This window comes from Carassius gibelio, chromosome A3 (genome assembly GCF_023724105.1).
Source record: "Carassius gibelio isolate Cgi1373 ecotype wild population from Czech Republic chromosome A3, carGib1.2-hapl.c, whole genome shotgun sequence".
Taxonomy (NCBI): domain Eukaryota; kingdom Metazoa; phylum Chordata; class Actinopteri; order Cypriniformes; family Cyprinidae; genus Carassius; species Carassius gibelio.
This window is the reverse complement of record NC_068373.1, coordinates 20,864,248-20,877,983: the sequence shown is the minus strand read 5'-3', so window position 1 is coordinate 20,877,983 and position 13,736 is coordinate 20,864,248. Positions and strand designations below refer to the sequence as shown.

At 36.6% G+C, this 13,736-nt stretch overlaps 1 protein-coding gene across 1 annotated transcript; it reads right to left on the bottom strand.

Moving 5' to 3' along the window:
* Positions 1-7,372: 7,372 nt before the first annotated feature.
* LOC127951787 (prostasin-like) lies at positions 7,373-12,026 on the bottom strand. The gene is made up of 10 exons (XM_052549826.1): positions 11,904-12,026; positions 11,431-11,451; positions 11,166-11,328; positions 10,813-11,081; positions 9,688-9,830; positions 9,357-9,579; positions 9,094-9,223; positions 8,758-9,002; positions 8,559-8,659; positions 7,373-8,400 (listed from the first exon to the last, which is right to left on the bottom strand). Exons 1-10 carry the CDS (start codon positions 11,953-11,955, stop codon positions 8,128-8,130), a joined length of 1,620 nt encoding a protein of 539 aa, XP_052405786.1. The 5' UTR covers positions 11,956-12,026; the 3' UTR covers positions 7,373-8,127.
* Between the last annotated feature and the right edge of the window lie 1,710 nt (positions 12,027-13,736).

Below are 13,736 nucleotides of genomic sequence, written 5' to 3'. Positions count from 1 at the left end.
GTTTAGCAACAGCCACAAATACTGACTCAGATTGTTCAGCAATTGGCTCACAGAAATGTTTTGCAAAGCTTCCTCTGAAAGAGGAAGTGATGCTGAAGTACCTTGAGACAGTGATGACACCACAGCACAGTCGCAAGGAAAATCATATAGAGCCCCACAGAGATGATGATGACTGCAGGCAGCGGGAGGGAAAGAGCCCACACAGGAACAGCCTGACCCCAGATGGATCCCACTAGATTTCATTACACAGAAGTAGATATTATGGAAAAATAAGCTTGATTTTGTATCTTGAATTAGTGTTTGATTGTTATTACTTTTTTTTTCAGAAAATAAACATTTTACTAATTGATTTTACTGTATGTTTAGAGAAAGCTTAGATTTAAGTGTAAAAAATTCTGACAAAACTCTTTATGTGTGTGTGTGTGTGTGTGTGTGTGTGTAACGTTATGTTAGTGTGGATTTAATATATGTGGCCTTTCATTACGAGCAGTAGTAGTAGTAACTTTAGTAGTAGTATCAGTATTGCACAGAATGAAATAGAAAACATATAAAATCAATTAGTAAGGAAAAACGCTAACATTAGTAGTTTGTTTTGGGAACACACAGCTGTTGCAACGTTTGAAACATTTACAGAGACCGATGATACATACCATTATATCGTTCCTGCTTTCCCAGTCTAGCTTACTAGGGTGTTCAGTTATCAGGAGATTTATTTAATTTTATTAAACCTAATAATTAATTTGGTTAGAAACATCGTTCTACCACGAAGCTGTATATATTGTATTTTATAATATATATAATATATATATATATATATATATATATATATATTGCATTAACATGAAGCAATTGAATCAACATGTAATAAAAAAATTAGCTAGAAACCATTATGACTTAAATTACCATATATAAACCATATATAGACCATATATAAATGACAATATATAGGCATTTATACATGCCTATATTCATACAATCCTTCTGTATTTTGGTAGCCTATATTTAATATGTTTGTGCTGACAGAAATGTATGCAATGTTAGGTTTAGTTACAATGCCCTCTAGTGTTATATTTTTGGATTGGTATGTTTGGGGAAATGACAGAGAAAAAGCCTTACAAAGTAGGCTACTTTTTTGGAGATTATTTGGAGAGTTCTTGTAGATTATTTGTAATATTTTATTTATTTTATTCAGTCATTTCTTATTTTATTAACTTTTTATTAAATTAAATATTTCATTTAATGAATACAATTCAATAAACATTTGATTTATGAATTAATATATTGAATTATCAATCAATCAACTTTTATTCAAGACACATAGGTCCATAGAGACAACAAAACACACACACACACAAAAATGATGTATATATACAGTACAGACCAAAAGTTTGGACACACCTTCTCATTCAAAGAGTTTTCTTTATTTTCATGACTATGAAAATTGTAGATTCACACTGAAGGCATCAAAACTATGAATTAACACGTGGAATTATATACATAACAAAAAAGTGTGAAACAACTGAAAATATGTCATATTGTAGGTTCTTCAAAGTAGCCACCTTTTACTTTGATGACTGCTTTGCACACGTTCTCTTGATGAGCTTCAAGAGGTAGTCACCTGAAATGGTCTTCACTTCACAGGTGTGCCCTGTCAGGTTTAATAAGTGTGATTTCTAGCCTTATAAATGGGGTTGGGACCACCAGTTGTGTTGTGCTTTGAAAGTGAAGATTGGTGAGAGTACCAGAACTGCAGTATCCTGATTAGGTAAGAGGGGACACCACGCTCATGTAGTTTACCAAACAGTTTCCCATGAGTGATACGATCAAAAGCATTTGACGCATCCAGGAAACACATAAAAACTGATCTATTCCTATGGACAATTTCTTTAAGTGCATAAATACACAGATCAGTTCCACGCTTGTTGTTAAAACCAAACTGATTATCTGTTGACACTGTATATCTGCAAGCCTATCCATAAGTATCCCCTCTAGTACCTTGGATAGTACACTTGCAAGTGCAAAAGGATATAGTTATAGATAGATATCGATACTCGTTAATTTACTAGTCTTAGTTTAAACTACAGGTACTAACAAGACAGATAAAATGGATCCAGGAAGTATGCCGTGCTTCATTAACCAAGAAAAGCATAGCACAAGTAAAACTGAAATACTTTGACTAGCATATTTCAGATGGTCTGCTGTTATTCTATCCCACCGACAGGCTTTGTTTATTTTAAGTTTGTCAATAGCATAACATACTTCCTCCAGCCTGCACTACACCATCACTGTAAGGTATCTCACTTATTTTAGACGTCACTCCTCACACAGTTAAAAATGTTCTCATAGTGTCTCCTCCATCGCTCTGCAATGTTTTCATGTTCAGTAATACCATCAATACAAGAAGGCAGTGGCATCTTGCTGTTGTTAACCACTTTCACCTCCTTCCAGAACTCATAAACATTATTAGTTTGTAGCTTTCTTGCCATGGAGTTTGGCCTCCGTCTGCTCATTTCTTTCATAAAACGCACAGCATATTTGAACCTTGCATTAGACCCTACCTTGTGCTCACAGACTGGGCCATGCCTAGGTTTGCCTGCTAAGGACCATCTTCTAAATGCATCTGTTGCCTCCATATGAACATCATGGACATATTCATTCCACCCTGGTCTTACAATATTTTGTTTACCCACTTTACTTCTTAGTGGTTCACCTCCATCAACTAAACAGTTCACAATTCTATCATACATTGCACATAGGTCATTATCGTGACTTACATTCTTACATCTGCTATCCACACACATAACTGCATCAACAGGTAACTCAAAATTTCTCAAGTTCACATCAGTCGGTAACTTTGCAGGTCATCTTCTGTGAGCCTTGCCTAGTCCAGTATCTCACCTGGTTTATGGCTGTCACTACAAACAAGCTCAGGTAGACCCTTTACATTTATGAACATGAATATGGTCCCCTTCTCCATGGAAATCATGGAGTTAAGTTTATCCAGATCTTGAATAGCTAAAATAGCTTGAATAGCTAAAAAAGTGTCTTGCAAACACACCACATCAGCATTCTCAAAAGGTTTGCCAATAATAGTGCATCCAGCATCCTGTCCAAGCTGCAGACCGCGGGAGTTATAAGACACAACTCTCATAGCAGTTTATCATTGTTTAACATGCATGGGACGCCCTTGACTCAGACGCACCCATCTCTACATCAAGTGGTGCTTTAATACCTGCCCCTACCGCAGCCCTCTACCGGAGCCCTAGGCTTGCGATTCTCATAGAAGCAACCTTACATAGGTCCCTTCTAGCCACATCTGCGGTGCATACATCTCTGCTACTTCCTTGCATTCAGCTGTAACTTTGAAGGAGCTGTAGCGAGTATACTCCGAGCCAATCTTCTGACAAGTCACATCTCTGGAAAGTTGTCCTTTTAAATATCTAACCAGAGTCTAGGTCGGGAGAAAGCTTTGCCACGAACACACTCATCTGCTTAGTTGTCACTGAATGTATGTTCTACACTGAACCAGTTCCAACTATTCCATAGGTCTTCTTCTCTCTGGGAGGATTCGTACTATTCTTGATCTGTACTGCAGCAGTAGATAGTTTTCCATAGCATTGCTTGTGCTTGCAATGCTTTAATATACGGCTCCATGCAGGTGACATCGCTACCTCATTCCCCAGCTGTCTCCTCAATGACGGGCAAGGTAGAGAGTCTGGGTGCAGGCTCCCTGTGACTTGGTCCATGGAGCTGTGCCTCTTCACTGGCCATGGTTGTGGCTGCATTCCCCTTGCTGGCACTGGGATGATCAATCACACTTGGTCGTTTAATAATGTCTGTAGTTATTCCACAAAGGTTCTCACATTCAGTCGACTGCTTACTCATAGTATTTTTCATGGATGCCAACTCTTATTAACCAGGCAAGAGACATCGAGACTATTAAAAGTGATAGGACACAAAGTGAGGAACATTCTCACCCTCCTCATTCAGTAGTTTAAGACTACTCTTAACATTGTTCACATCTTTCAGTTGCCGTTTGTGAGCCACACAATGCTGCCCTGTGCCAGGACACAGTTCAAACAGGACCTTCTTGGAGTGTTCAATCCACTCTGATCCAAAGTGATTTACAGCCATCAGGATAATGTCATCCTGAGGCACAGTCTTCAGTTAGACAGAAAGGAAGCTTAACAGTTCATAGTCTTGCCATCCATAGTGGTGTTAATCTCAGGTTTAATCCTTTGTTTGATAACATGCCGTGCCTCTCTGTCATCGGCGGCCATCTTGAAAAAGGAATTAATTTATTAAACTCTAAATTTCTAATACAAGAGCAAATTGCTTCTATAATGTACACTTAAAAATTCTGCAGTCCATTCTCTGCCCCTATGCATGTCAGGTTATTGAGAGACAAATGTCAGAAGACAGTCATGCAAGAATGAGGCATAAGGAATGACACCGGCCCAACCAGAAACTTTGTAGGAAGTGTTAGTCTCGAAAGATTTCACTTAGATTATTCTGTCATGTAACCTCTTAACCCATATGAAAAATGAACATGTGACTGTTGTTGTCTTGATGCTTGATTGGGATCAGGGGCCTGTGCTATGAAGCTGGATTAACTGGCTAGCCAGGTAAGTTTCTGTTTAGTTTGCACCAATACTGGGTTTAAGGTAGGCCTGGGCGAAAAATCGATTAAATGAATTAATTTGAATTTTTTGTTACAGGCGATTTAAAAAATAAGTAAATCGAGTTTTTGTGTAATGGCGCATTTTTGGCTCCCCGGAGCTTCCGTAGCGTTAGTTTCACATGGCAGTATGGTAAGCGACAACAACAACATCATAGCACACACGAAACAGCAAGCGACAACATGGTTACCAGTGAGAGTTGGAAGTTTGTTCCCAAGAAAGGAATAAAATCATCTGTTGTCTGGAACTAGAATGGGTTTGCTGCGACAGACGTGGAGCAAGAGACCCCACGCGGCTTAAAGCCCATCGCAGTCAAAAGCAGCAGCACCAGCACCAGCCGAATGTGAAAATGGGGGTTACATTTGTCTTGCTTTTGATTAGGGCTGCTCCGATCACGATCGGCCGATCGTTATGCACATCTTGTCAGTAAAGCCGGTTTTCTAATCGGCGGTAAATTCCCTCAGGTGCGTGATTTCACATAGAGCAGCTGTTACTACAAGGAGCCATAACTGAGAAGATGCGCAAATCCACTTCATTTTCAGCGTTTATTTGCGCATCTTCTCAGTTAACAAACGGCTCTGTGTAGTAACAGCTGCTCGATGTGAAATCAGGCACCTGAGGGAATTTACCGCTGATTAGAAAACCGGCTTTACTGACGAGATGCGCATTAACGATCAGCCTATCGTGATCGGAGCAGCCCTACTTTTGATTAAATAAAAGCAAAATTTGTAGGGGGGGAAATCGGAAAAAAATCGGAAATCGAATTAAAACCGCCCAGCCCTAGTTTAAGGTACCATGTAAGTGGCTTGGCTTTTAGCTGCGCTCATTGCCATAGTAACTTACACTCCACGCTAACCTGTTCCGGGGCATCAAAACCATCAGAGAAAAGGGACATATAAAGTCACTCCCCCATTTTCATTGGGTCCAAATGAATGGTCATTAATAAAAAAAAATAAAAAATAAAACAATAATAATAATAATAATTCTGGCTTTAATGAAAATGACTTAAGTTATTTGGTTGCACTTTATTTTACAGTACGTGTACTAACATGTACTTATAGTGTACTTACAGTGTATTTATCTAAAAAAGTTCTGGTAACACAAGGTAACTACATGGGGTAGGGTTAGGTTTAGGGGTAGGTTCAGGGTTAGTACCTAGTTATCAAATAGTTATTGTAATTACTATAATAAGTACATAGTATGTACATGAGGAACAGGACTGTAAAATAAAGTGCTACCAGTTATTTTCTATGATTTATATAGTTATTATATGATTCGTATTATTATTAATCCATTACACACAAGCAATTTTAGTTAAACAGTCATTATAAATAATTTATTTTAAATGGATATCAATGTATACAGATCATGTAATATAAATAAGCTGCAGTATCAATAGATAACTCTATTTTAATGCATGTGAACTTACATGCTCGAGTCTCTATCGCTAAATATTTTCAAATGTATAAACTTAACAAGTTTCACTTGTGACTGCACTGATACAGCAAGATAATTTATTTTATTTTTCCTCTTTCATGTTTCATATTACATTTAAATTGGTCATATTCTTTAATCTCTAAACATTTGGCAAAACCTTTTATCTTTAGTTTTGAATCTCGCTAGGTCTCTTGTGAGAAGTAAATCAAACATGCTTTGTGTTGCAAGGCCCGTGATTGGCTGTTCGCCAGTGATGTCACACATTCATGTGCACGCGCTTCACAAACTCAGGATCAAAGCTCAAAAAGAGTTTGATACCCCAGCACCACCTCACGACACTACTGTGCAGACTCTTGCTCCAAACCGTCTCTCTTTCACACACACAGCATGCACACACACTCACACACACACACAACAAGCAAAACTCTTTAATTGAACGGTCAATAGCAAATACTTAAACTAAAAACAAATACGTACAGTAGCTAATTCAGAAGCGCCAGATTGTCGTAGCAAAGTCAGAATGACCTCCTCTCCTAGGTTCACAAAACAGTCATCCATAAAATGCGTTGCTGTTCTGTTGTAGGTTATCTTAAAAATTCCTAATGCCTCTACTTTCGGAAGGCCAAATAAAGTGCTTTAGCTTTCACCTAGATACACACAGCATCTCCGTGACATGACTACTTCAACACTAACTGTGGTTACTGAAACCACGTCTTCTTTCTTAGCATGAACATTTGAGGGGGATTACGCAAATATTTCCACATAATGATGTAGACATGTGGGGTGTGTTTGAATGAGACGTTTTAGGAGGGCATGGATTGGATTAAGAAAAAAAACAAAAAATAAACAAAAAATAAAAATATTCAGTTAGACAGTCTGTCATACACTCAGAATGTTTTTTTTTTTTTTTTTTATCTTTAAGGGTAGTGTAAGAATCCACCCGACAGCCCAAAAAGCGGAATCCAGCGGCCTGGTCGAAGGTTTAATGTGCATTTATTCTTTTTACTTGCGCTTCTGAATTTATCAGGAATTAGTTTGAGTTTTAGTCTAGCTCCGTGTTCAATCTGACTCCAATTTCACGTGATCATTAAATTTGGGTAATATTTCTATCAAAAGATGATCACAGATATTGGTTGTGTAATAATTGAAATATTTGAAAAGAAGAGAATATTCATAAGAGATCAGAATAAATCAAATACAACAATTTATTATCAGTCAGGTAAATATGTATTATGCCAATTAGTCAATTCAACGATATCAAATTAAAACAACACATCAAATTCTCAAAGATAATTCTAGGAGTAAAAGACCCGACTTCAGGAAAATACATAGTATAGCTACAGAATCACCCAGCAATATTTTTATCACTCCCCTTATATACCCAAATAAGAAAAACAAAGAAATCTTCAAATCAGTTGTAAAAAACATAAAGACCCTTTGGCTTGTTAGGTTCTCATGTCCCCAGTGTCACACCTGGCTTAGAGATAAACACACCCCTTCCTCAGAACACAATTCTACAAAGGCTTTCAATATTTCTCACAATACAAGTGACTGTGTGATTGGTAAAATGGTCTCAGTTTCACAGTAGAGACAATAAAACAATATATTCACAAGATATAACATGGCATTTGGATATTATTGTTTTTGGGGGAGAAGAGTGAGAGTCAGAGGCAGGGAGGGGAGAGGAGAGGGAGGAAGGGGTCGGTGTTGTTTGCTCTCTTTGAAGATTTCTTCTCCAGATCTGTTTTATTGTTTTATGGTTTTGTGTGCGGCATGGCATCTGTTACATGTGAGTTCCCTGAGTTTAATGGCTTCACATGGAATTAATTTCATAAGGAAATATGTTCACTCCTTTCACTATGTCTAATACTAGAGCAAATAATCAGAATCAGAATCAGAATGAGCTTTATTGCCAGGTATGTTTACACATACGAGGAATTTGTTTTCGTGACAGAATAGCCTATAATGTACTGCATATGTTTATTCATTGATCAAGTGACAGATGGCCTCTTCAGTAAAAGGCCTGGAGGAGGGCTGGGAGAGAGAGCAGGAGGATGTAGGTGAGAGAGAGGGGCGAGAATGACTCAGCCCCACCCAGAATAGATGGGACGTTGTAGAGAGTGTTAGTCAGGAAGAAGGAGAAGGGAGAGATCTGGATGAAGACTGTGCTGTTGATCTGTGCTGTGGAGTTTGGGCTTGTCTGACTGTCTGGGGAAATGGACAGAATACCAGTCTGAACCCACATGCCGTCCCATCTACACAGCAGAGGACTGCCGTCATCATCCTAAATGAGAGTGTGCCAGAAAGACTGTTACAAACGTCATGCTAAACATACAGCGGTACATTTCTAGGAAGCAGCAAAATTGTAGTGTAACTCGAATCTGTTTCAGTTTGAGAAACCAAATGACAAGCCTGAAGGACTGAAAAAGACTCTGCAAATACCTGCTGAACGTTCAAACGCTCTGTGCAGATGTTGATGCCTGTGTTGCCTGAAAGATCGCAGTTTACAATGGTGGTCTGGAATTCCCGAAAAGGTAGAAATGCTTATGATGGAAGAAAAACAGATTAGAAACAAACAAACTTTAGATGTCATTAAATGTATTGACAAAGAAAGTCTGAACAAATTGTTATATAAACTCACACATAACTTCTGCTGGGCTCCAACCAATTACTGAACATTGAGTACCAGGGCCAAAGCTTGGACCAAACATGTCAACCACTAAATTTCCAACTTGATTAAATGGATAAGACAGTTGCAGGAGTGCTACACCATTGCCTAAAACATCGTCAAAAAAGACATTTGTCACATCAGCTTGCACTGTGATGCTGGAGCAGTCCCACTGGACAACGTTGAGGATGACTGCCAATCCATTCATATCAGTTAATCTGAAAAATGAGATGCTGAATGTGAGGGCACAAGTTGTCAGTATTTCAGTAACTGATTTCATATAAAATTATGTTTTCCTTAAATTATTACCTGGCAACGCAGCTAGCAGAGGTCATGACGAATTGGTCAGAGACCAAAGTTCCTACACACATCCGTTTATTGTTATAAGTTACACTGGCCATCCATGGCCATGAACCTGCAGAACCTCCACACAATGTCGCTGGAGAGAAAAGCGAGACGGGAGGAGAGGTCAATGTAAATGGCAGCTAAAGGGAAGTGTAAGGAAGCTGTAAGACCATTTCAATGATGGACAATTTCATTTTGCTTTGTCATAGTGATATTAAGATACATACGCTGAGTAGGACAAGTCTCATTGTTAACAGGAGTAGTGGAGTTAAAACGGATGAAACCCGTATTATTCAAGCCAACATGCTGACTGATCCAGTTCTGGTACTTAGACACTCTGGCGTATACGCCAGGAAAATTAGGCAGAGCACAACCCTGACCGAAACTCACAACGCCAGCCTGGATCCAATTAGAGCCCTGTTTAATGGCCAGTGGTCCTCCCGAGTCACCCTGTACAGTTAAAGAGAATATATATATATATATATATATATATATATATATACAATAAAACAATATATATTAGTATGTATAAAATGTTATTATTGTATTAAAAAGTACCTGACAAGAATCTTTTCCACCTTCCAATGGTCCAGCGCACATCATGTTGTCTGTTATTGATCCTTTATAAAGGCAGTTACATTTACTGTTTCCAACTACGGGAACATCCACCTCCTGTAGGATTTGAGGTGAAGGAAGGGATTCTGCGAAAGGCAGAGATTTGATTACTATACTGATCTTTATAATTTAAAAAAAGAATCCAAAACATTTATTTTTTTAAAACTGTGTAGCTTTTACTTCCATTTTCAATTTGAACTAAATAAAAATGAAATAAATGTTATATTATTTCGGGTAACTATTTTATTTAAAGTAATACAATTAGCTTTAGTTGAATATAATAACTCTGCCATGGATTCTCAGCAAATGTCTCATAAGAGTAATAATAATGTTTGGGAGATCATATGCTTATGTGTTACAACTTTAACAAAACCCAAATCTTTTAAATTCTGGATGTAAAAAAAAAAAATATATATATATTTTTGTCTTGAATAAAATCAGTGGATAAACATGCATTTAAACTATGTTAACATATTTCAAAAACAAAAAACTTACTACAAATTACTAAAACTTCTAAAAATAACAACTAATTTAATAGAATAATAAAAACTACAAAAATTATTCAATTATACAAAAATAACACTGATTTAAACAATTAATGTGGTTTCATTAAATGCATCTGATGTTTACAAATATTTCAGGTGTGCAATAGGGCTTGGCAATCTCCAGTGTTTTAATTTGCAGTACGTGTCCACTGGTGTGGTGCTGAGTAGACATTACCAATACATTCTTGTCAATACAAATCTATATGGCACAAATGGTAACAGTATGATAGTAATACTATGATATTCCAATTCCCAAAGTCAACTATTGTTTAAATTTGCAAAAGAGGAATTAATTAAATTTGGCGAATTGATAAGTATTTATTAGTATTTGGAAATTTTTGCCAGGAAGTTGACACAGAGATGGGAATAGGAGTGCTGCTCACTAGGTCAAATATATATGATGTTTTTACCTGGCCATAAAAGCAACCTTAAAAAATGTATGATGTATATTTTATAGACATGCCCCGATTTAGATTTCAAGTGTCTGGCACCAGGTGGCAAGCATAAAAATGTAGCTTCTTACCGCCTGAATTAACATGTCCCCAACCTGTGACCCACATCGTGTCACTGTTGAATGTGCTTCCCTCTGCCGCCAGACAGACTGGTTGGATGTAATTACTGAAGGACACAGGTGAGGAGAGACGCAGCAGAGCCATGTCATTGTCATTAAGAAGGTGGTTGTATTCTGGATGAAGTATGATTTGAGAGACGTTTCTGGACAACTCGTGTTGATTGAATAGTTCTTGACTCTGCCGACCCAGATACACGGTATAGGCTGAAAGACTGGAACTGCTTTAAAAGAGAACAATGACCAAGTTCACAGTCATATCCATCAAGGTGAAGGGAACATGTTGTTAAAGGTGTTTATGTGAGTACCTTTGAAAGCAGTGAGCTGCTGACAGAACCCAATCACTGTTGATGAGTGATCCACCACAGAAATGTCTCCCATACTGGTGAAGGCTGGCTTGCCATGGCCAAGCGCCGGCAGACGCATTCGTTCCCCCCACAATTTTTGTATTGAGAGGTGCACTGCCACATGCTTTTAACAAGGGACGGAAAGGATCATTACACTGACAATCTCAGAAAAAGGTTAAGATGTTACTCAGTAAAGTTTATGATCTAGTAATGAAAGGATATTTACCTAAAGATTGGCAGTCACACCCTGGAGGAGATGTCACAAGATCAAATTAAAAAAAAAAGACTACTCATATTTACCAAATCCATCAAGTAGCTGGGGTACATGTGAGAGTCATTATCTTATTATTATCTACCTACTTATCTTTGTAATCTCATATGCAATAAAAATACTGTAATGTCCAATAAAATAAAAAAATACCTATTTGAGAAAACCTTTCTCCAGAATAATTTAGAAATTGGCACAATTAATGTATTTTAAGCACCACATGAAATTAATTTTAGCATCTGGTCTATAATTATAGCATCTACAGATACACAGATCATAAAAGTAATAATAAATATAAATAATAGAATTGGTAAAAAAAAAATAGTACTACATTGTGTTTTTGTATTGTTTTTTTAATTATTTTAATTAATTTTGTCAGAAGCAAGTAACAGATTTTATAAAGAACAAGATATAAAGATGAAGGCATTTACCTTTGGTCAGGACATTGATCACAAAAACGAAACTTAGTGTCCAGAACATCATCTTTCTGATTGAACTGCTGACTCTGAACTTATATATATCCCCTAGATCCTGATTCCTGCCATAAACACACCTCTGCAGATTTTTCCACTGAAGCCTGAGTTGCCCTGGTCACACCTACAATGGAGATGACAAAAAAATGTAAAATATTCAGACAAAGATTCTTTTTTACATATTAAATGGACAAACTTGATTGCCAGCATGAAGTAACTATTTGAACTTTACATACTGTAAAGGGCATTTTGACTCTAGGCTACATTTATGTTTTATGTATTTGCTTCAGAACTTAATAACTAAACAAAATTAACTCTGACTTTATATAATTTCGAAGTTTTAACTTTAGATCAATATTTTAAATAATGTAGTTTGTTTCTCTCAGTTTCGTATAGCTTTCTAATCACAATATTGATATTAATGTACACTACTATAGTACATTAAAGTGCCCCATTATGGACTTTTGAAAATTAACTTTCATGCAGTGTGTTACACAGCTCTAACTGAATGAAAACATCCTGCAAAAGTTTAAATCTAACAGTTCACCGTGTATAAAGTTATTGTCTTTCAAAAACCAGAGTTGAGTCTGTTTCAATCTGTTTCAAGTTGATGTCAACATGAAATATAAGCATATTTATGTCTGCCCATTCGTTGTGCACACAGACTCAGCAAAACTTGAAAAACACCCCACTATGGAAGCCTTAGGAACTTTTCATCGAACAATTACGATTTTTTTTTTCTCAGAATTGTGTGATATAAATTCAATTGTGAAATTTGCGTGATATAAAGTCAAAATTTGTGTTATATAGTTGCAAGTTATAGTCAGAATTGCAAGATATAAACTTGCAATTGTGAGAAAAAAGCAAGTTTATATCTCACAGTTCTGAATTTGTTTCTCAAAATTGTGTGTTATAATGTCAGAATAGCAAAATATGAAATATGAAAATTATTGTGAGATAAAATGTCGCAATTATCTTGTTTTATTTTTCATTCAGTGGTGTAAATGGGCTACTGCATACCCCTCCCTCAAACATCAGATTCCTGTGGAGAAGACACTGTGCATGGAGATGGAACACTTCATGTGCATTTTGGTCTTGCGGACTTACAATGGCTTTGTTTCTCACTGAACAAAATGTTTGGGAGTCGTTGAGCAAAAAAGGGAAAACAATAAATGCATATTATAAGACCTTGCACGCATGTCAACCTGTTGTGAGGGACTCCCAAAACCAAAATATGATCCTTTCATAACTTCATTAAAGAGGAGCACTTTAATATATCAAGTGCAAAAATACACTATGAAAATGACATGGCTTTGAATTAGTTCCTATTGATATTAACAAATCTTTATGTTCACATATTTGTTTGACAATTAAACTGGTTTTGCAAGTTTTCAAGCAGCATAAAACTATGCAGCATCACAATAGGAGTTTCCAGTGTTGTTTCAATCTGTTTTTAAAAGATTGTAACATCTGACCTTTGAATGTACAAGTGTACAAAAGTGCAATGCTGAAAAAGACAAGTGAAGTGAATCTTTCATGCCATCAAAAATGTTTCTTAGGTAACAATGATTCAATGTCAGCTATACATAATAACCTTTAAGAGTATATTTCATATATTATTGTTATATTATGCATATTTGTCTTCTTTTAAACCCACATATGACATAATATTTTATTTATTACTCTAGGGAAGGCTTCCTTAGTGCTTTAAGTTTTAGTTTATATTTTCAGTCACTTATGAAGTTTCAAGTGTTAAGCATTTAGTTTTTTTTTTCATTCAAACTTTTATTT

Coding starts and splice junctions, on each gene's coding strand:
- LOC127951787 (XM_052549826.1), bottom strand. CDS start 11,955: ATGATGTTCTGGACACTAAGTTTCGTTTTTGTGATCAATGTCCTGACC. Junction 11,329..11,430: donor GTGTGACTGCCAATCTTTAG/GTAAATATCCTT, acceptor CCTTGTTAAAAG/CATGTGGCAGTGCACCTCTC. Junction 8,401..8,558: donor AGCGTTTGAACGTTCAGCAG/GTATTTGCAGAG, acceptor ACTCTCATTTAG/GATGATGACGGCAGTCCTCT.